The 24,053-nt window shown below is 34.0% G+C and overlaps 1 protein-coding gene across 2 annotated transcripts in view; it reads right to left on the reverse strand.

Annotated features, from left to right (window-relative positions):
• Positions 1-24,053, reverse strand: part of LOC106868530 (G protein-coupled receptor GRL101) — a 778,677-nt gene that overhangs the window by 216,216 nt on the left and 538,408 nt on the right. For both annotated transcript variants that reach the window (XM_089348684.1, XM_089348683.1), the window contains exons 6-7: positions 14,699-14,797; positions 8,444-8,560 (exon numbers count right to left, since the gene is read on the reverse strand). In XM_089348684.1, the coding sequence (XP_089204810.1) occupies positions 8,444-8,560; positions 14,699-14,797 (216 nt within the window). The remainder of the gene's footprint in view (positions 1-8,443; positions 8,561-14,698; positions 14,798-24,053) is intronic.

The following is a 24,053-nucleotide window of genomic DNA, read 5'->3' on the forward strand; positions in this document are numbered from 1 at the left end:
AAAGCAAAGTTTAACCTTAGCAACAAACACCAATCGTTTACTGAATCTAAATGCAATGATGGCCGATGTGGCACATGCCAATTCATACATACCGGCCAATATATGAACACAAAACCCAGAAAAATATTCACAAATACAAATATGAACTGCAAAAGCAGAAATTTAAGTTACTGCATCAAATGCCCAAATTGTGAAGAATTATATGTAGGTCAGACTGGAAATGCACTATCAGAACGTTCACGTGTGTACCGGCAGCAAATTAGAGACCCAAATGTCCGTCAGATACCTTTGAATAACCATCGAGCAACATGCGGTCGGAAAATATTTATAATATTTCCATTCTACAAACTACACTGTCCAAGTGAAATTGAAAGAAAAATCAGAGAAAAGAACTTTATTAATAAATTCCAAACCAAACTAAATAAACAATAATACTTAAAGGTACTTTTTCTACTGCTACGACCACTACCACTAACAGCAACAGATGATAACAAGAAAATACTAGCTAAGTCAAGAGAAAAGTTAGTAAAAAATTATCTTATTTTGGGGTTTAAAGTTCTATTACCACAGCTACTACTACCACCACCACCACCACCACCACCTACAACAACAATAATAAAGGAGATGATAATGATGATGATAACTGAAATGCAAAAATCCTTGGGAAATGTTGTTTACATTATTTCTAAAAATAGCCCAACAATTACCGCTTTGGCCGGGGTCAAAATACAGGACTCATGTCATGTTCAACAAACCGTGACGCCTAAACCAAACACCAATCAACTCAAGTAATTTAGTAAAATCACACACTGATTGGTCAGAATACAGTTTGCAAAAATTGACATTCTGGAGCCTATACATATGTGTTTAAGGCACACAGCGTAAGCATCTCCCCACGGTTGTAAATTGTAAAACATAACTGCCACCACTACTACGGAAACCTACATGAATCTGAAGATTGCGTAGTTTAATGCATGAAAGTACTAGTTCAATCAGAATGGATATTTAATATTCTATCATTCCATTATATTATATTATTTTATATTATATTATTATAAGTTTGTAAATAATGCGTGAAAAATCAAAGTTGGAAGTTTTTTGAGCAATGTGTGTGTGTGTGTGTGTATATATATATATATATATATATATATATATATATATATATATGCGTGTGTGTTCTTATGATACGTTGCATAACACCAGTCTATGATATGCTGCATAACACCCAGACAAAATTCAATCAAAATGGCGTTCCTTCCCAATGGTGCTTAGTTTGCGTTTTACAGATTTATAGATGTGCGCACCATCCACACATTTGTTCACTCATATACTCATATATATATGAGTGTGTGTGTGTGTGCATGTGTTTGGGCGTGTGCGTGTCTTTGTGCAAATGTATATTTACATATATGTATATATACATATACACACACACGTACATGTACACACACACACACACACACACACACACACACACATATATGTTTATAGATATGTATGCATAAATGTATATGTATGTGCATGCATATATATATTTACTTATATTTGTATATTTGAATATATAAATTTTTATATATATGCTAATCACGAAATATTCCAAGGGTCTGAGCCAATAAGGTTTTACAGGGAATTAATAAAGTGTAGCCCTCGATCCTTAGTTATTACAATTTGCTGCAGTGCCTAAATTACAACTTCAACTCAAATGGACGTTGTATATCCCAACAGAGCCTTCAAATAATTTTTCGCGGAAAATGATGATATTAAAACCCGTCTAAACTTTGTTGATGGTCCCATCTGGGTATATCCGGTGTCATTTGCTATCAACTGAACATTTGCAATTATATTTTCAATTATTCTGTATCCATAAGCTACAGCTTTTACGGTATTAGAGAAATCTTTTAGCTTCATGTTATCACGGACATAATTTTCAAATGCGTACAATAAAAAAGTTTTAAGAATTCCTATATTAGAAAATTATAACATTATACACCTCAGTTATAATCTCAGTTTAGAATCAGCAGTTCTTTGACTGCTATTTCTAAATTTTTCAGTATGTTGGTGAAGCAACTTATGCTGACTCCTGTATATTTATGATTATAAATGTTTTTACCGATAAAGGTTTTTTTTCATACTGAACTACTTGGCAAAATTGTCAATTATTAATTTTATTACGAATTGGCAATTCCCTGCCCTATATCTGTATATACATATATATATATATATATATATATATATATATATATATATATATATATATATATATATATATATATATATATATATATATATATATATATGCATATATGGGCACAGGACATCAAGAAACGTGTACAACAAAAAAGTACGAAGCACGAGTACATGGAACATGAACTATTCTTTCGAACAACGAAAGACACAAATGGAAAATAAAACCCAAAATTTTATTCAATTTGCTTTGCGGGAGCAACTGTTTTATTGTTGTTAATTGCTCGAAATACGAAACTAGAAAACCAGCTGATGAAGGGTCGTTTTACCAGGAATCTGTAAAATCATATATAAATATATATTTATATATGAAATTTAGGAATGTAGATAGGGCTAAGGAAAATAAATGACGTGAGCAAAAGGCATGAATTTAAACAAATAGATCACGGGGTAGTATTTTTGAATGCAGATGTACACTATAAAACTTTCTATCAATTTAAATTTCCTTCTTCGCCGAATAGAGATTGTAAAACCCTATCGGCAGTTGTTAGCGAGTTTTAAAGTTGTTAGCGAGTTTTAATGTTATTTTACAATATAATTTTAATTACTTAAGAGAAATTCTAATTCCTATCTTCAAGAAGGAGAACAACTCAGAGTATGCCACGGTCTTCCTGGAAAACCGGTAAACTTACTAAAATTTCTCAAGTCTGCAAGGATATGTTCACTATAGGGTTTTTAGAATACAGGTGCACATCTGAAAGATTTCCGAAGTAAAATAAACTCAATAAATTACAAAATATAGTAAACTGTATTAAAAAAATCAATTTTATGAAATATTTCGTTTCGAGCCACCTTGAAATGCTTCAAAGTATTTAAACGATTTTGAAATCGCATGAAGACAGTCTCTTTGACGGTGCCTACACAACTACTGCCTACCGAATTTCACTCATTGGGCTTTAGTCGACGTAGAGCTATAGTACATAATACTTGTCCAAGTGGTTGCACAATAGGATTGAGCCGTAAACCACATAGCTGTGAAAGCACACAGCCATGCCTGCAAAACATGCTAGTCTGCAATGGTTATAAACGTTTCAAACATTTTCCATTTTCGCACTTATAGCATTAGTGTTTCTTTTTTCTCACGTAGTCACAGAGATTATGACAATAGGTCGTGCCTAGCATACTAATAATTTCAATTTTAGCGTTACAGGAGAAAAGACACAAGCTTCTCTTCAAAACGTACAGTTTCAATCATGCGGCTGTACATTATCAGTTATAACTATATAATTTTTAAGTGGCTTGGTTATTTTTGGTATGATTTCAAACCAATATAATATTTGCATGGTTGATTGTGGTGATTTGAAGATACAATTGAATTTAACTATCATTATCATTATGGTCGAGAAAGCAAGGGATACACTTCAGAACATGTTGCTTTCTTGTGATTCAACAGTAGAAGTAAAGCTTTCGTCATTGATAGTTGCCATTGTAGCAATCAGCTCCCTAAGTCCACGGAAAACATTAAGTGGCATTGCAAAAATGAGATTGATTAACGAGTAATTCTATTTGAATATTAACATTTACTTATGCATCAAATTTCACAATAGGGTTTTATATAACCAGTTATCATATTTTTCATTTTGTTTATAATTTTAAAGCCAAAATAAGGAATTATTAGTTCGAGTAATTCACAATCATGAGTTATTCATGCACATATATCATATCTTCAATAAATGGATATAGACGTCATATGATGCCCATATATTTCCAAAGAATATGAAGACAAATAAAATGTCGTAGTTTCATCTGTGAATTGAAATCAATTGTCAATTTTTTTCTCTACTTAAAAGATATGAGAAAGTGGAAGGAGGAAACGCATCATCCACGACGCTTTTCACGGTCTAGTGAGAGGTCTAGTAATTCTAAGATGGAATTGCTTGCAACATAGAATGTTCTGCTAAATCCATATATTGGCAGGGTGGAAAATCGATCTGCTAAAATTAGCATCCGTATCTCTCACAAATCAGTTTCCTACTTCCAAAAAAAAAAAAAGAATACACAAACTGACGCAATCCTAACAGTTTAGATTCTATCTGAAATAAAATCAGCGGAATATCACACTTGAAATGCTTTCGATAATTGGTTTAATTAATGACAACCGATATATGTTTCAATACAGCATTAAGGACAACAACGCCAGCGATAGACCAAAAGCATTTAAGCAGTGACCGTATCATTTTGGTTTTGTTTTACGGACACAATATGTTTAAAACCAATTTACTTAGTATAGAGTGATATGAGATGTATTAGGCTGTTATTTCTAGCTATCACAGAGAGGCTTGATCGATCATTTTTTTTTTTAGAGCAAAGTTTGCATATTACAGGATATAACAATTGCTTTACATAGGTGAAAATGTTTCAAAAGAAATGTTATACCAGATACATTGTATATTCTATTTTATGTTACAAACACTGTATATTGTAAGTAACAATGTCTGTTGACACAATTTAAGCGAAAAGACAATTCAAAGGAAATATTAAAACAAAAAAAAATCACATATAATAAATAGATAAACAGATTAAGAAACACAACTAAAACAAAAATTAACATGTAAATAACTAAAAGAAATATATAGTTACGTTACTTTATAGATAGCTCTACAGATAGCGATATAAGTTGAAAAATATATAACTACTGTGCAAAATCTCTATAGAAATATGAATGAAAAAATTATGTAGGTAGATCGATGTATCGATAAATAGAGGCAGGTAACGATATAGTTAAACATATGGACGCAGTTAGAAACAAAATCTATATGTAGATCAGCAAAAGGAATAAATAAATACATCGATAGATGAATGTTTCTAGTGATAAAGAAAATAAAGACAAATAAACGAAGATAGGAAAGTATTTATTTATTTACAAATAGATATGGAAGGTAGATATGAAAACAATTTCTTAATGGTTTAAGAAAATATTTAAATAAAACGGAAATGTTGTATAGAAATCGCAAAGCAAACGACGGAATATGTTGGAATATATATACACATACATGCATACATAGATAGATATATACATACATATATGCATGTGTGAATTTTTATATATGTATATATATATATATATATGTACGTATATATAAAAATATATATCTATGAACATGTATATATGTGTGTGGGAGTATGCACATACGTACACACACGCACATATATACATACATATATACATATATATACGTGTGTGTGTGTGCGCATGTGTGTGTGTATGTATGTATATAAACAATGTTTGTAAGCATTTACTTTATTCAACTGCTAATTTTTACATTTGTTCTTAACCTTTCATCAGTTTATGTACACAAGCAGACGCGCGCGCAGATGTGTATATACACGCACAAATACACTTTTCTTACATTGATGCAAATACGTACATATGATGGAAACTGGATACGCGTCAGTGTATACAATTAAGTGAACTGATATTGTATTACAGAATATGACTGGGATGAGACAAAAAATGTTTAGATAAAGTTTATCTTCCTTGATGCTCACTCTGAATTTCGCATTACCTCTTTTAATACGCCTGGGTCAAATCAAAATTCAAGAATTCAGAGTATAGATCAGTGTGGAAAGTAAAGTTTATTTACACACATAAGCACATACAAGCATATAGACATACATATATGGCGCTCCGATTTTGAATCCTACAAGGTCAATTTTGTTTCTCACAGTCAGTCGTGGATTTGCGGACTGTGTAAGCATCGGAACTGATGCCTTGCGGAATTTGTTCCGACTTTAATATTCTTAGCTTATTTAGGTAGGAGACTTTAATCTGCTGGTCAGTTTAAAACCACCACTTGAAATCTTACAAACATTCGAGCTAAGTGTCTAATTTGAGGATATCCCTTTACATTCCTTCCCCTTGTCACAGGGGCCTGTTTAAGAATCATGCCCCCTGCCTGCTTCCTGACAGAAACATAAACAATATCACTTACATATTCATATTCTCTTGTATATAGAGATGCAGGATGAGATATCTTACTATGTTAGATATCAGTGTAAGAAATTGATTCTGTACGAGACAATAAGTATCCAAATATTTAGTTGCTAGACCGTATACTTATTTCTTGAACGTCCTAGTCATAAACCACTAATATGATCTTATAACTAGATTTTACGCATCCGTCCATTGCTGCAGGAAATAAGAGAAAAAATGTAAACTGACAGGCACCAAATGACCATGAACTGGTGGCGCTAAACTAAGCAGAGAATTGCCATACTGTTCCCCTGAAAGTCTTGTTTCCTGTTAAGACAGAAAGGAGCTAATTCTGTTAGGTTAAGAAGTTTGTTTCACAAACATACAACTCTGATTTCAGTCATTGTACTTTGTACATATTTCCTCTCGCATACATCTTCCACGATAACAGGCTTCTTGGTGTACAGAGTCCGAAATTCCTGGGTGCCTGCTTCCCACAAATGATACATATTTGAAATCAGGTAACGCCTGAATACAAACGTATGGAGTACTTCAAAGATTCATGCTTCCAACCATAGAAAGAAAACAATATATAAAATGAAGAAAACATGCATTCCGTCTAGAGGAAGGTTTTGAGCCTTTCCTTTTATCGAACATCCAAAATGCAATAGGGAAATCTAAAATCTAAAAAATCCCGATGCCATACAAAATGGTGAGTACAGACCTAATCATTCTAGTGCTTGGAGGAATCATTACATTCACTAATATCTACAGTTACTCTTACTAGCAACATTACACAGAAGCTGGATAATATTCTTTTCTATACTCTAGGCACAAGGCCCGAACTTTTTGAGGTGAGGGCCAGTCGATTAGATTGACCCAAGTACGCGACTGGTTCTTAATTTATCGACCCCGAAAAAATGGAAGACAAAGTCGACCTCAGCGGAATTTGATCTCAGAACGTAAAGACAGACGAAATACCGCTAAGCATTTCGCCCGGCTCGCCTCGCTGCCTTCGAAGCTGGATAATACTGAAACAATTCTGAAGTCCAACAAAAACTCGAGTGAAATAAAATCATGCACCTTATAGACTCCTTATACACTCTCCAAGTCATTACATGGGTTCATCACAGTACACTCAACCATTGACCTAACTATTCGCGATTCTAACACAGAAAATAGAGAAATGTTACAAGAGCAAAAGTCTTAATCACGTAACATTCTTCTCATAAATATTAGTGAAGTCTTTCCATTTCTTCTGTTATCCACTCATATATAAATCAGTCAGCGCCGACTTTAAAATCAACACAAAACACTAACTATCAAACTAACTGTCAGGTTACTAAACCTATGTACTGCAGTAGAAAAAAACACTTCCAATATGGTAGGAATTCTTTGTATGGAGTACTTCGAGAATTCATGCTTCCACCAAATTTGTTTATCTTACACATATACGACCCTATTACACAACATTTTATTCTACACATATACACTTGAATAAATCAAATACATCCTCCTCCCACTCTCTTGAACTTTCGTACGAATACACCTTCCCCATATAAATAAATCCTGTAAAACTAGTAAATAGTTTCAACTAACTCTCCCAATCAACAACATAACAAACCACACGCACAAACTCGCATACTCGTAAACACAGGAGACAAAAATGCTGCCAGTAACAAACAACACAGAATGCAGAAAAGAATGCAAATATACATAAAAAGTACCTAAGGTAATCATTTCTACCACATTTACCTAACAGAAAGAACAACGCTGGCAAACACAAAATATATTATGTCCATCATTGTATATGCGAGCAGATTTTCAGGAAAACTTTCTAAAGGCTGTACTTAGCTTCAGTAAACGAAAGTGGCAACTGATATGATTGCTCGTTACGCTCAGAGAAGTAACCAAATTTCCACCCAAGTAAGCCATTTCTCATTTTTAAAAATATTCACAGTTTACTACAAAGTGCAGAGTATAATATGCCTGAAAGAAGACTGTCACGTCAACCTAAGACGATTCTAGGTTAAATAACGGCAATATTAAAGAAGCATTACATAGAAATGTCTGTAGATAAATCAGAACTGATTGATTTCCATAACACATTTTGCTTTTATTGTTAGTCCCTACATTTTACTACTAACGTTGATGCGAAAAGTGAGGTTGCCGCTGTTGATAGCACAATGCCTGCAGTCATTTGAAGTAATGTTTGTAATATTATTTCATACTGATATGAAGATATAAACAAAATAAAACAAGTGACGTATATATATGTTTTCTTACCACAGTTGTTTTCGTCATCGCATGTATGGGCACAATCACATATTCCATCACACTGGTTTGATATATCTATACATTCGCCACTCTGGCATTGGTATTTCCTTTCTGGACACTTTCCACCTGCATAGAAAATCAACTCATTATACAAAAGTTAGCGTTTGTGTGTATGTATGTGTGTGTGTATAAGAGAGAACGTGTGTGTGTGTTTGTGTATGTGTTTGTGCGCGCATAAAACAATAATATGTACAATATTATGCAGTATATAATATAACATATTGTATAGTGTTACATTTTAACACTATACAAATATTGCGTCTCTGAAACCAAAGTTTGAAAGTTTATATGGATACTGAACTATCACACGCGCGCGCACATACATTGTATACATACACTTTCTACAAAATACATTTCGATATTTTTTTTCTTTCTGTTGTTTTACATTTTAATTGTGCTTTTGCTCAATCATCGGTTCAGATAGTAATTTTCGTCTGCAACTGTTCACAGCTGTTATGCTTACAAACTGGCTGTGTTCAGAATATCTAATACATTATCTATTTTTAAATTCCACTCTATACTTCCTTCCCATAAAGTGAAGAAAACACTTATTATATGACAGTGATAATTATTTGAGAATAGTTAATATTTCATCACAAAAGTGTGTGTGAAATTTATATATGTGTATATGTATGTAGGTATATATAGTCGATACAGTAGTTGATAGAACAACACTTTCGATAGTCCAACATGAATACTAAAGATTACTAATGAAAGTTACGCAATCTCTGAAGATCTGACAATGTAATCGACTTATAATAAGGTTTTCCCTATAGAATTGAGATCTACTCAATGTTAACGAAACATATATAAAACTTTGTAGCTAAATATTACATAACAAACTTTCCAATTTTGTTTGCCTTCAGTCGACCCTTCTTTGTTGAATATTATTTAAACTATCCTCACGAAGGTCTGAAGATGCAGGCAACCGCTGCAGTCAATATTCAGTCATTACTGACATTTGCATGTTTATGCGAATTACCCTCTGCAAAAGCAGAGAGTATACTAAGAAAATATCTTGTGACACATATACACACTCCATTAGGTCATTGCACGGCTGCGCTAAAATTCTAATTCTCGTGTTTTAGGCTGTTATGAGTTGAGAGCATGGCTTCATCCATAATGGATAGAGAACCAAAACAAATTTAACTTCAGCAAGTTACCATGTTATTTATGCCAAGCAACTACAAATTAACCACAAGCTAGGAGATGAATTTCTCTATCAGATTTCAGTGTACCATAATAAACTGTCATTAATATCGTATATTTTCTTCTCGAGATGCACACATTTTTCTTCCTCATATGCAATGGGAAAGTAATTTTAAAATATATATATATATAAATATATCTATATCTAAACAAAAAGATTATTTATGAAAGAATGCCATATGTACACAAGGCAGCAATTATGTTTATGTGACTCAAGACACACGTACCTGAAATCTATTATATTCTACACGAAATCTTAATACTTCTAATACTGCCGCATATAAGATATGCTATATTCTCAAATACCCATTTCAGATTTTATATATTGAAATTGTTCACCTATCAATTAGTTTATACTCAAACAAATATATAAACATGTCCACGCACGCATACTTATACACGCGAGCCTAAGCACCAATACAAATAAACACATATACACACATAGACATGGGCGCGCGTACGCAAGCATCTCTCTACCATTCTATCTATCATACTTTACTCAATCTCTCTCTCAATCTCTGTATGTGTGTGGGGGAGGGAGAGGGGTCACACGCGCGCGTGCGTGTGTGTTTGTGAACTCATATATACACCTTAACAATCTTAAGTGAAGAAACAAATCCATATACAACACATGGAGATAATAATAGAACCGATGTTTATTTATTAGGAGATTTAGAGCCTAGTAGATTTATTACCTATACATTAGCTTTCTTATGCACAGTAACATCTATATTTTTCTCTACCTGTAATAATTGTAATTTCTGAAGTTCGCTAATGTACATGCACACACGCACACACACACACACACACACACACACACACACACACACACACACACACACACATACAAACACACGCGTGTGTCTGCGCGCATGTGTGTGTGTGCGTGTGTGCGCGCGCGTGCGCGTGCGTGTTATGGTTTCTAAATCTCTCTAAAGGAGAGATACAGAAGCAGTACTGGGTATTAATATTTATTGCCAAACCAACATGGCAGTCCAAAGAAATAAGACGAATGCTGCTGTTGATTAGTTCCGAGAGGTTATCGCCTCTAGCTAGCTACATGAGGCACAAATCTGCGTCCATAAACCTTCGAACAAGGGAGGTCATCAACCTCTTGCTGGCTTGACATCCACACACCGATATATATATATATATATATATATATATATATATATATATATATATATACTTACACATAAAATCTTCGAACAGAGGTCAACAGCGACCCCTCCTGGACTCGTCTGCTCCACATTGATAAGGGACAACTACCCCGAACATGGTCTGTGGATGCCAAGCCAGCAAGGACAAATTGATGACCTCCCCTGTTCGAAGGTTTATGGACGCAGATTTATGCATCATATAGTTACCTAGAGACGATCGCCTCACGGAGATAACCAACAGCAGCATTCGTCCTATTTCTCTGGACTGCCAAGTTAGTTTGGCAATAAATATCAATACCCAGTACTGCTGCTGTAACTCTCCTTTAGAGAGATTTAGAAATTATAACATTTCTATTTTTGAAAATTGGTGAATGTGTTTCACTGAATATATATAAATAAAACCTACGGACAGAGGTCAACAGTAACCTTTGGTGGTCTCGCCGACTCCACAATGATAAGGGGCAATGACCCCGAAACCGGTCTGTGGATGCCAAGCCAGCAAGGGGGAGTGGATGATCTCCCCTGTTAGAAGGTTTATAGACGCAGATTTGTGCGTCATAAAACTAGCTAGATGCGATCGTCTCCAGAGCTAATCAACTGCAGTGTCTGTCCTATTTCTTTGGCTGCCACGTTAGATTGGCTATATATATATATATATATATATATATATATATATATATATATATGTGTGTGTGTGTGTGTGTGTGTACATTGCATATATGCATGTACACACGTGGTGAAACTGCGACGAAATTATAAAATTTATTGACATGATAACATATATTCTCGGCATAATTTCTCTAAAATCGGAAATGATGGGAATAGAGAATCCGATTCCTAATATCCACTGTACATAGCAATGTGAACGCAACTGATTCGTCTGGAATCAATCAAATTAGCGATCTGTTATTCAAAATAATACTGCAATTGGAATGCTTTGTTGTGTATTGATACTATCGTTATCACTGTAATTGTTTAAAAAATTCGGGTTTAATTTAGTTTCAGAATAATTGCTATTTCTTTTTGGCTTTTGTTTATTACAGTTACTACAGACACACAAGCACGGGCATGCGCATATGTATGTATGTATGCATGTATATTTATATACATACGCACGCACACACACACACAAACACACACACACACTCTCTCTCTCTCTCTCTCTCTCTCTCTCACACACACACACACACACACACACACACACATATATATACTATCTATCTATATCAATACAGTTTGAAGGATAAACATCAGAGAATGATTTCAAAGCAATTTAGACCTCAAATAATTACAGGACAGAAAACTCTAATACATTATTGCACTGCAGTAAATCTACATGTGACCGACTTGCACGTATATGCACAATCGACTGAATCAAACTTTATGAGTTATATATTTGGCATAAAAGCGTGAAATCAAAAGTCTTATATTGCTCAATAGCTATTAAATTAAAATAGAGACTACCAAATGTGTAAGTGCATAATTCTGATACATAAAGAAAATACAACAATATAAATTTAATCTGAGTTTGTAGTCAGAATCCAAGACCAACAAGATATCTCAAAGAAAGTTGGCTTTCTTATAGCATACCTCAAAAGAAACAGAGGATAAAATTAACGAAGACGACCAGCACGTGTTTTCCAAGTCTCTCCAGTTTGGACGGTGAACATGGTAAGAGTGCAAGGAGGGCGTTATCCGTTTACTGTTTGCTCAGTGCTGTTCGAAAAACTCCTGCTGAATTTGTGAAGCAAAAAGAGGACAACCAGTAGTAAGTCATTTTCACATTACTGTTTCGAGTCCAAGGACTTGGTTTTCGATGGTGTATCAGTAGCCGACATCAGACTTCCCCCTGAGCGCGACGCCTGTCCACCACAGGGTTACTCAATAACAGTTGGAAGGAAATGTTTTGCACAAAAACAAGATCTTGTGATCGAGAGTGCAGCAACCTAATCAGTTGGTCACGTGCCTATATATGTAGATAGATAGATAGATAGATAGATAGATAGATAGATAGATAGATAGATAGATAGGTATATACATATATACATACCTATTTACACTCTATAATGAAATCCATCGGAAGCATAACCCCGAGAACAAAGAACAAAGAACCTACAGTATGGTAGAAGCCATAGTCACTCACAATAAGAAGGAATACTGGTGGAATTTTCCAGTGAAGACCTTAATAAAATGTAAAACCCATCAGACCTAATATAATGATCTGCGATGAAGAAGAGCAACTGTATATAGAAAATGAGCTGCCTAGCGGATGTTGGCATAAAGCTGAAGATCAGTGAAAAGGGAATACCTACGCTGAACTATTGAGAAATCTGTAGTTGGTCTATCCAGATTACAGGTTCAGGTTTATACCTGTAATCATTGGGGCTCTGGGATATGTAATACACTGCCTAAATATCAATCTTGAGAAATTAGGCTTCTCAAAACCAGAAAGGAGAAAGCTGATTCGAAGACTACAGATCCAATCCATCACTGGAACTGTAAAAATCTGTAAAACTTTCCAGAAGTTTGTCATTTAGATATATATGAGCATGTCTAGATATGCAACTATATGCATGAGAATACATACATAACCAAAACATAAAAATCTGCACATATTCATACATACATGCATACATACATACATACAAACATACATACATGCATACATGCATGCATACATACATACATACATACATACACACACATACATATATACATACATACATACAGGCATATATACATACATACATACATGCATACATGCATACATACATACATACATATATACATATATATATTGCTTTCAATTCTTTATTTTTTATTGTAATATATAGTTGAAACAAATGTGCTTAATTTGTACATTTGAACGTAGTCAACCACTTCACTTATTGATACATTGACTCTATACTAAACTACAATGATACACTTTTACGATATACTGTTATTGTACTGTAACAAACATGGTCAAATTTATTTACAGTACTAATTGCTTAAGTTCAAAAGTGTTTCCAAATTTTCTATTAGATTCAGTTGTTCCAATAACGACAGTAATTAGTCAAATTAATTACTTTAATGTGATCTGTATTTCATTAACATAAAATGACAAAATAGTGTTTCTTTATTAAATTAATTACGTTATTCGATTAGGGATGATCAGGTCTGGCTACGTACCGAAAGTAGATTCTCTAGTGATGCTAGAAAAAGTGTTTTTCAATCTGGAAAATCATACTGTGTGTAATATGTAATTTATCAGAATCAGAAGAGTAAAAGACGTGTACACAAGAAAATAGCTCTCAGGAAGACGATCTCTGTACTAAGACATATTTGATTAATACTTTGCAAGAAGCCTTTGTGAGTCTTATCTACATTAAAGTAACACATAAAGGAGAGCCTCTATGCAGTGCTTAGCTTGTAATGAATTTAACCGAATCTGCTTGAAATTACTCCGAATTGAATTGAAAAAAATTGAACAACATATTTGTCTGGGGCTAGATATACATTATCTGGAAACATACGACAGAATTGTTATGCCAGTTTCTATGATCACGGTTGCCCAGGAATACACAATAGCTACAGGCATATATTTTATTCGTTCTCATACAAAACACGTCTGTGGTACCACTGTTTCACTATTGATTAATGTCCGAACAATTTGACAGTTAAAATCAATGTATTGATGAGCATATATTTGACTGAAACAGATAATCAGTATCAAATCTTCTTTTGTAAATATTTTCAATAAAAATATGACAACAATAGTATCTAAGAAATATTATAATGGTTAATTAAAATACTGATATGAATGGAACACACATAAGGAATTTCGAATACTTACAGTTAGTTTCATCATCGTGGTCTATTAAACAATCTCTGTGGAAGTCGCAAACTTTGTCTTTGTGAATATAGAGGCCGTTACTGCACTGAAAATGGCTTTCTGCAATAGAAAATTATATGTGAATATATCCAATCAATCATGAGTCATGAGCAAGTTTATCTCCGAAAAGTAAATCGTAAACTATTTAAACAAAGGAGCTGCATCATTAGAGCAGTGGATCTCAAGCTTTATGATTTCGTGTCGGATTAGAGAGCAAACTGGTACACTTTGTATGTAAACTTAAAAACTGCTGTCGGAATTTACATGAAAAAGTTTAATAAATGTATTTTAAAGCTAAAAGTGTAAAAAAAAGAAATAGAGAGAAACTATTGCTAATCTTATGCTATTAATCATACTTGCGTATAACAAAATTATGAATAACACGTTTTCTAAAACGTTCAAACATGAGTATGGATTTTTTTAAAGACTTAAATTATACTTTTGAAAATCTGCAGTGAACCTGGATACGCCTTGCAGCGCACTATTTGAGAAGTATTGCTTTAGAGTATTGTTTAGCAGAGTGAGCTTCAAATGATTTATTTACTAATCTTGAATTTATTTAAGCATATTTTGAATAACAAAACCTCTAGCATTGAAAGGGTAACAGATATAATTCTTGTTCAATAAAAGATTTTAGTTTATGTTTTTTAAAGCATCATGAGATTTTAAATCTTCAGTACCAATTTGTTATCAAAATTACCTATAGAAAGTGTGGCGGATGGCCAGATAATCGAACAAAGTGCCTTTCTACATTTAGTAGCATAAGCTAACATTCTAAATTCAAATCGCACAGGAGTCAGCATTTCCTTTCTTTCTTCAGGAGTTGATACGATAAAATACTTGATAAGTACCGAGACCGGTCTAATCGTTAGAAATCTGTCTTAGGTAAAGAAAATATTGTTGGGAAAATAAAAGAAGGCACCAGACAAACAATATTGGTGCTGCACGTTCCATTTCTATTTGGTTGTATTCTACTTTATTTACATTATTAATATAGAAATAGTTTTTATTCCACAGCTTCGATTCACCTCATTTATATACTTGATTTGAAAAACTAACAGTTATTTCTTTTATTGGCGAGGTGCAATAGGCCTTAGATTCCAAATAATATTACTGTGAAATGTGAAAGAGTAGATTGGTGAAAATAACGTTGTTGGTTGCAGTTTCCTCTAGTTCAAGGCATGTTTAGCATCACAAGCGACAAATAAGTAACAACGGTGCAAAATAAACACTGCAACGAACTTCGCCCGAAAAGCACGTTTCCGTATTCTTTTTCATTCTTATTTACACCTTTTGCGATTGTAAACTAGCGAAGTATATACAAAGACACAGGAAGGCAGACATACACACACACACACACACACACACACACACACACACACACACACACACACACACACACATAGCGAATTATGTACTGTTTTCGGCTACCACTTTCAGCTCATGATATGTTGGTCACCCCAGTTAGTGTGCAGCAGGATCGAACGTAGAATCACGAAGTAAATTTTTTAAACAAAGGTACCTGCGGGTATGTGAAAGTCATTATATCCCATTCTTTCCATACGATATTTAACATAGGAATTCAGCGTAATTATAATTGTTGTATTTCCCTCGGGTGACTCGCAGAGATAACACAACGAGTTATACAAATTTAATTATTACATTTATTATTCAATTACATACAAAGAGCGCACTCACCCAATGTTCGTTATGAATAAACAAAAGTCATGTCCGCCATATATATCTCAATGACATTTTACTACGACAGTCCCACAAGACAACAACAATGAAACAATGAACTCAGACGAACCACATGACACACGGAACGTCAGACGAATTACAAATCTAACAGTCCATATAACAATAATAGTGCTGGTCATCATATGCACCTCCATGTTCACGTAAATTAAAATATGCATAACAGTAAAGAATGAAAACAACAAAATTTTCATCATGTACTGCGTCTAAACACTGCTTGGATTATGCGCTATGTACTGAGGATAAGCTGACAACCCGTGACAGATCCAATACTTACTTTGTTATTATCATATCATTTCCGACATTGAGTGAACACCCAAAAAACATAGAACCTAACTTAAAGGGTTATAAGACTACGTTATCTAAACTGATCTTTCACTCTTCAGCCGAAAATATGAGATTTAAGCGAGATTTGTTGTTATTTCTAGCAGCTTAAGTAATTGTAACTTCCCCGTCGGTTTGTCAAGTACCTCTGTTGTGTATAGCTACAAGCTGTAATCTTACACGGCCCTGTTATACAGGACCTATAGAGAATCGTGTGCAAATATAGTGAAATATAACTGAATAGTTAATACTGAGTAGCACTGGTATGAATATACAAAGCATCAATTTTCCAGCTATCAGAATACGACTCGTCCGTTCAGCTAATCGAGAGGCATCTAAATGGCTAGTCAATTTTTTAAAAATTATACCAAAACCTATCTCAAATTTCACTATGCCACCTAGAACACAGATGATAAATCTTATAAATATCATTGGGTATATCTAGATGCCATTGATCAGAAATCTGATAAATCTGAGTCTTACTGACCTGAGGCAAAACAAAACACACACACACACACACACACACACACACACACACACACACACACACAGATACATGTACCTAGAATCACTGTCTCTGTCTTTTTCACCCTCAAATATACACATTTTTACTCCCTCTCTCTGTCTCTCTCTCTGTCTGTCTCTCTCTCTCTCTCATACACGTACGAACACGCATACATATTCTCCTTTGTAGTATATCTTCCAGCTCAGCTACTGTATTCCTTAATTTGAACTGATATATATATATTTACTATCAATGTTAATGTAGAATACTTTGTCTAGTTTCTGTCTACAAAGTAATCTGTCATATCAATTGAAAATTTGCTTCTTTCATTACTCAATCTACAAAAAAAAAACATCTTATAGTTTTGTGAGGATGTATGGGTGTGTATGTATGGATGTTTGAGTATGTATATTGTGATATATATGGTAAATCTTTAAAGACAGTAAATTAAAAAGAAATTGATTAAAGTTGAAATTGTAAACATTATTCAAATATACCAAAAGTAGAACAAAATAAAGAACAAAGGGATAACTTAATAACTAAACAAAACTAGCTAGCTTAAACATCTGAATATTAATATTTCAGTATATATGTATATATATGTGTGTGTGTGTGTGTGTGTGTGTGTGTGTGAGTAAGGGGAGGAGAAAGAGAGTGAGATGGAGACATAGAGAGAGACAGACAGACAGAGACAGACAGACAGAGACAGACAGACAAAGACAGACAGACAGACAGGCAGACAGGCAGACAGACAGGCAGACAAGCAGGCAGACAGACAGAGAAATACATATGTATGTGTGTTTTATATATATATATATATATATATATATATATATATATATATATATATATATATATATATATATATATATATATATATATATATGTATACACACACACATATATATACATGTGTGTATGTGTATGTATGTATATATGTATGTATGTATATGTGTGTGTATATCTCTGTGTATGTATTTATTCATATGTACATTTGAAAATATTTTTATATTCTTATTTTTACGGTTGTTGTACGTACCTAATATAACCGTAGTTTCCTTTTATTTATTGTAAGTTGTTCTTATTTATTTTTACTAATACTTATTGCCCTTCGTTTCATTTTCTAGCAGAAGAATATTCATTTTTTAATGTATTTTATCAGATATTTATTTATACTTATTACGCAAAGCATCTAAACATAATTTTCTCGTCTACTTGATGTTTCCATACCCAAACTACGCAAAAGTTGTATGCAGTTGAATGAGAGTTCAAGATAGCTATGAGTTACGAATGTCTGTATGCATATATCCAGATACATACCTCTTTGTATGATAGCTTGTTATACAGGTGAAGGAGGCAATTTATGTTTCCACAAACTTTGAAGCATACTTTTTACATGTAAACATACGAATAATGTCGATACATTTAAATTGGTATAGGGCTATTGTGGGGAAGACAGAAAATACATGAGGAAGGAAGAAATTAATACACACATAAATACATGTACACGCGCGGTCTCACAAACGCATACACGCGCGCAAGCGCATGCAACCATACTCAAAGATGCATATTTGACTGCTTATGTGTGTATACATACTTCGTTGTATGTTTGTGAACATATGACGTTATAGAAATGTGTTTGAGACAAACTAACACGTAATTGTATAATTAGATCCGTTTGTACTGTGCTGGCGCATATGCAACTACACACACATGCATTTATAGGCATAGACGTTTAGATTAATATGTGTGCACATCTGCATACATACAGAGATACGTACATGCATACATGCATACATACATACATAATACATACATACATAATACATACATACATACATTCATACATACATGCATGATGCCCGTCCATTATTGACCGAGGAAGACCATTGCCGACCTTCAGGAACATTGTGCGCTCTAGGACTAACTTATATTTTGCATTTGCGGCTCCGTTGGTGGCTAATGAGCCCTGCTTTTGTCAAGCATACACGACTGCAAACATACATGCATATATACATATATACATACATACATACATACATACATACATACGTGCATATATATACATACATACATACATACATGCATATACATACATACATACATACATGCATATATATACATACATACATACATATATATGCATACATACATACATACATGCATATACATACATACATACATTCATACATACATGCATGATGCCCGTCCATTAGTGACCGAGGAAGACCATTGCCGACCTTCAGGAACATTGTGTGCTCTAGGACTAACTTATATTTTGCATTTGCGGCTCCGTTGGTGGCTAATGAGCCCTGCTTTTGACAAGCATACACGACTGCAAACATACATGCATATATACATACATATATGCATACATACATACATACATACGTGCATATATATACATACATACATACATACATGCATATACATACATACATACATACATGCATATATATGCATACATACATACATACATACATACATATATATATGTGTGTGTGTGTGTGTAAATATGTATGTATATGTATGTATGCCATTATTCAGTTTTATATCAAAATGTCTCGCCAATAGAGAAAGGGATGGTTCCTAACCTAGATCCAAGGCTTTTTCGTTGAATTTTCAACATCAACAAGGTATTTTTGCATGTATATATGTATGTGTATGTATATATATATATATATATATTTATGTGTGTGTGTGTGTGTGCGTATGTATGTATATATGTATGTATGTATGTATGTATGTAGGTAGGTAGGTAGATAGGTAGGTAGCTAGGTAGGTAGGTAAACTCACCTAGTTAACATACAACCATGTCGAATTTAACTATTAATCCGAGGTTTTACAAAATAATGAACAACCTTCATCGATTTTTTACCCTTGTTGGGGTTTCATCGGGGCTATCAGGGATGACTTCATCACCTGACCAATCCCAACGAAACAATCAGCCATTCTGCTTTTTATGCACAGTTCTACAGGAATATTATCAAATGGTGCTGACCTAAGAGAGTTACCATTTCCTTCAGCCAAAATGTGTCTATAGTTTTAATATTGAATGTGTCTCTCCTCTCAAGGAAGATTGGCTGCTATATTTATTCCTGGACTGTTCACGTACCACCTCCCTCGATGGTGATTTTGTAATGTGCCCTTAAGAAGTGCAGTTGTGTGTGTTATCGATGTTTAATCCCAGATCTATTATATTGATCAAAAGCGGTCCAACTTTTATTACGTCCACTTTCTTGTTAGATTATTTATCTATTCATTTGTTTATCATTTTCATTTCTTGTGTTTACACCATTTGCCAAACGATCTATGTCTTAAAGCTTGCCAATTAATACCAAAAAAGAATTGGCAATCTATTTGGACAGGTGATTTTAATACAATAAATTTGGTACTTTTAGTAAAAGTAATTTATTTTATTTGTCAAATTCTCTTCTAGTCCCTCTCACTCATGTCTCTCTCCCACTTTATTCATACGTAAATGTATGCGTGACTCAATGTGTGTGTGTGAATACATGCATATATATATACTGTATAGAAGGGATCAATGCATATATACATACGAACACACACACACATATGTCTGTCCTTCTAGATCGGATATCGGCATACTTAACAAAAAATATTCTGGATAAGTACATTCCCTCATTAACGAAAATAATTAAACTTCATCTTTGGTCTAACTCTTTCCAGATTGTAGACTGGTTCAACTCAATCGAAAATAAACTAAACACTAAATTCATCCAGTTCGACATCTGTAGCTATTATTCCTTTATCAATCCTATCATCCTTAATAACGCTCTATGGTGCGCACATAATAAGGCCGGTCTAACCGGTGACGACATTAACGTTGTCCTAGCGGCAAGAACATCTATCATCCAATTTGATAATAAACTATGGATTCGTAAAGATCGACCTGATTGCTTCGATATTCCAATGGGAAGTTCTGACTCCGCTCAAGCTTCGGATTTGATCGGAATTTATATTCTATCCGAAATTGAAGAACAATTCTCCTATATACTTGGTGGCTTATATCGTAATGATTGCCTATTTTACCTACAAAATTCCTCTAATCAAAAACTACAAAAAGTTAGACGTGGTTTAGTCAAATTCTTTAGTAATATGACCTAAGTATTTCCTTTGATGATGATAGAACTAAGGTTAACTTCCTCGCTCTTACTCTAAACTTAAATACAGCTTTGTATTTCCCATACCATAAACCTTCTACTAAGCTGAAATACATCAGTGTCTTCAATAATCATCATAAAAATATAACAAAATCTTAGTTAAAACACATCACTTAGAATTTCTATATTATTCACCAACGAAACCGTTTTCAATGGTAACGCTGAGTTTTATAACTCGGCTTTATATAATGTAGGATATAAGGAACAGATTAAATATTAAAACCATGTTGGCCCCCAACTATAATAATAACAATAACAGTTGTAATAACAATAGTAGCAATAATGGATACAATAACGACAAGAGTACTTACCTTGACCTACGATTATCAATATTCCAAATAATACCCAGTTCCATCTAAATAACCATTCTCCTAATCCGCGTAATCCTAAAAATTCTCAGTCAAAGGGAAATAACCATGCTTCGTCTTCCTTTTTAAGCTACAATAATACCACTAGGTTTTTTAATAATGAATCTCGCAAACAAACACGCAACCCTAATAAAAATATGCACATTAGATATGAAAAATAAAGGCGTTTTTTTAAAAGAGCAAAAATAAATACATACAATTAGATCATTTGAGGTGGAATTATGAAGTATATAAATTTCTATTATGAATCATTATAGAGATTCAAAGTAATGCCGGTATCGTCAGAGCTGATCACTGACTGATTCTCTATAACGATTCATAATAAAGATTTATATACTTTATAATTCCACCTCAAATAATCTAATTGTATGTATATCTCCTCTTTTTTTTTTTTTACTCTCTTTACCTGTTTCAGTCATTTGACTGCGGCCATGCTGGAGCACCGCCTTTAGTCGAGCAAATCGACCCCAGGACTTATTCTTTGGAAGCCTAGTACTTATTCTATCGGTCTCTTTTGCCGAACCGCTAAGTTACGGGGACGTAAACATACCACCATCGGTTGTCAAGCGTTGGTGGGGGGGGGGGGACAAACACAGACTCAAACACATTCCTTCGAAACACCGGTGTTTTAATGGTGGCAGCTGATGAAGAAGATGTTTCCATGTGGCTTGCTTGTTTGTTGTACCTTGTTTATCATTTTGTCCATGTTCTTTTGCCACGTCATGTACCCAGTTATGTATCTTATATGTACATGTAGATGAAGGTATGTACATACATGTACATACATGTACATATATATGCATATACTCATATATTGTTTATATATATATATACATGTATACGACGAGCTTCTTTCAGTTTCCGTCTACCAAATCCACTCACGAGGCTTTGGTCGGCTCGAGGCTATAGTAGTAGACACTTGCCCAAGGTGCCACGCAGTGGGACTGAACCCGGAACCATGTGGTTGGTAAGCAAGCTACTTACCACACAGCCACTCCTGCGCCTGTCTTTGCTTTTCTTAAAAAAGTATTTATCTTTCATACCTGATGTGCATTTTCTCTGTTTTCTTTTTACTTTTTCCCCTATCTATACCACGTGTAGTCTTTTTTCTTTGAAACCTATCTCTCTCTCTCTCTCTCTCTCTCTCTCTCTCTCTCTCTCTCTCTCTCTATTTATCTATCTATCTATCTATATATATATATATATATATATATATATATATATATATATATATATATATATATATATATATATATATATATATATATATGCGTCAGGCATAGGTGCGTGGTAAGAAGCTTGCTTCATAACTATATGATACCGGGTTCAGTTCCACTCCTTGCCACTTATGTGTGTGTGTATCATCGGTATCTGTGTTTGTCATCTACTACCGCTTAACAACCAGCGTTGGTGGGTAAACGACTCCGTAACTTAATGGTTGGTCAAAAATATTCGATAGAACAAATACCAGGATTAGCAAACAATTTAAGCAATGGGGCCGATTTGTTGGACTAAAAATTCTTAAAGGCGGTGCCCCAGCATGGCTTCAGTTTATTAACTGAAACAAGTAAAAGATAAAAAGTATATTTATATGTATAAATACATCCATATGTATCTATCTATCTATCTATCTATCTATCTATCTATCTATCTATCTATCATTATATCTCCATATTTTTGCTTTCTTTTCCCTTTTAATCCTTTCTGTCGAGGAGCGTATGCTCGAAATGTAAGAGACTTTTCCATTCTTCCCAATAGAGTAGGAGAATACATGGCAACGGTTTGTAGAACGGGGAAAATTGATAGTAAATTAAATACAGGAAATGTAGTGGAGGCCACCCTGCTTCATACTGTATAGAGAGATACAGATACACACTCGTACACTCTTTTACGCACTCATACGCATTCGCGCACGCTCCGTCACATTCGCAAATGTTTACTTACACATATACCCAACAGAGAGAAGAGAAACACTAGATAACCTTGGAGCCGTGTAGACTCAATGGTTACAATAATAACAGCAGCAACGATAACAACCACACCAACAAGAATACCAGTCACAGTACAATAATATTGACAATAATGATAGTCACAAGACCTTCAGTTAAGTGCGAACATCCACTGTCATTAATCAGAGGTAAAGATCGTTAATGGTCAATTCATTAACAGGATTA

This window comes from Octopus bimaculoides, chromosome 3 (genome assembly GCF_046866305.1).
Source record: "Octopus bimaculoides isolate indiv1 chromosome 3, ASM4686630v1, whole genome shotgun sequence".
Lineage (NCBI taxonomy): Eukaryota > Metazoa > Mollusca > Cephalopoda > Octopoda > Octopodidae > Octopus > Octopus bimaculoides.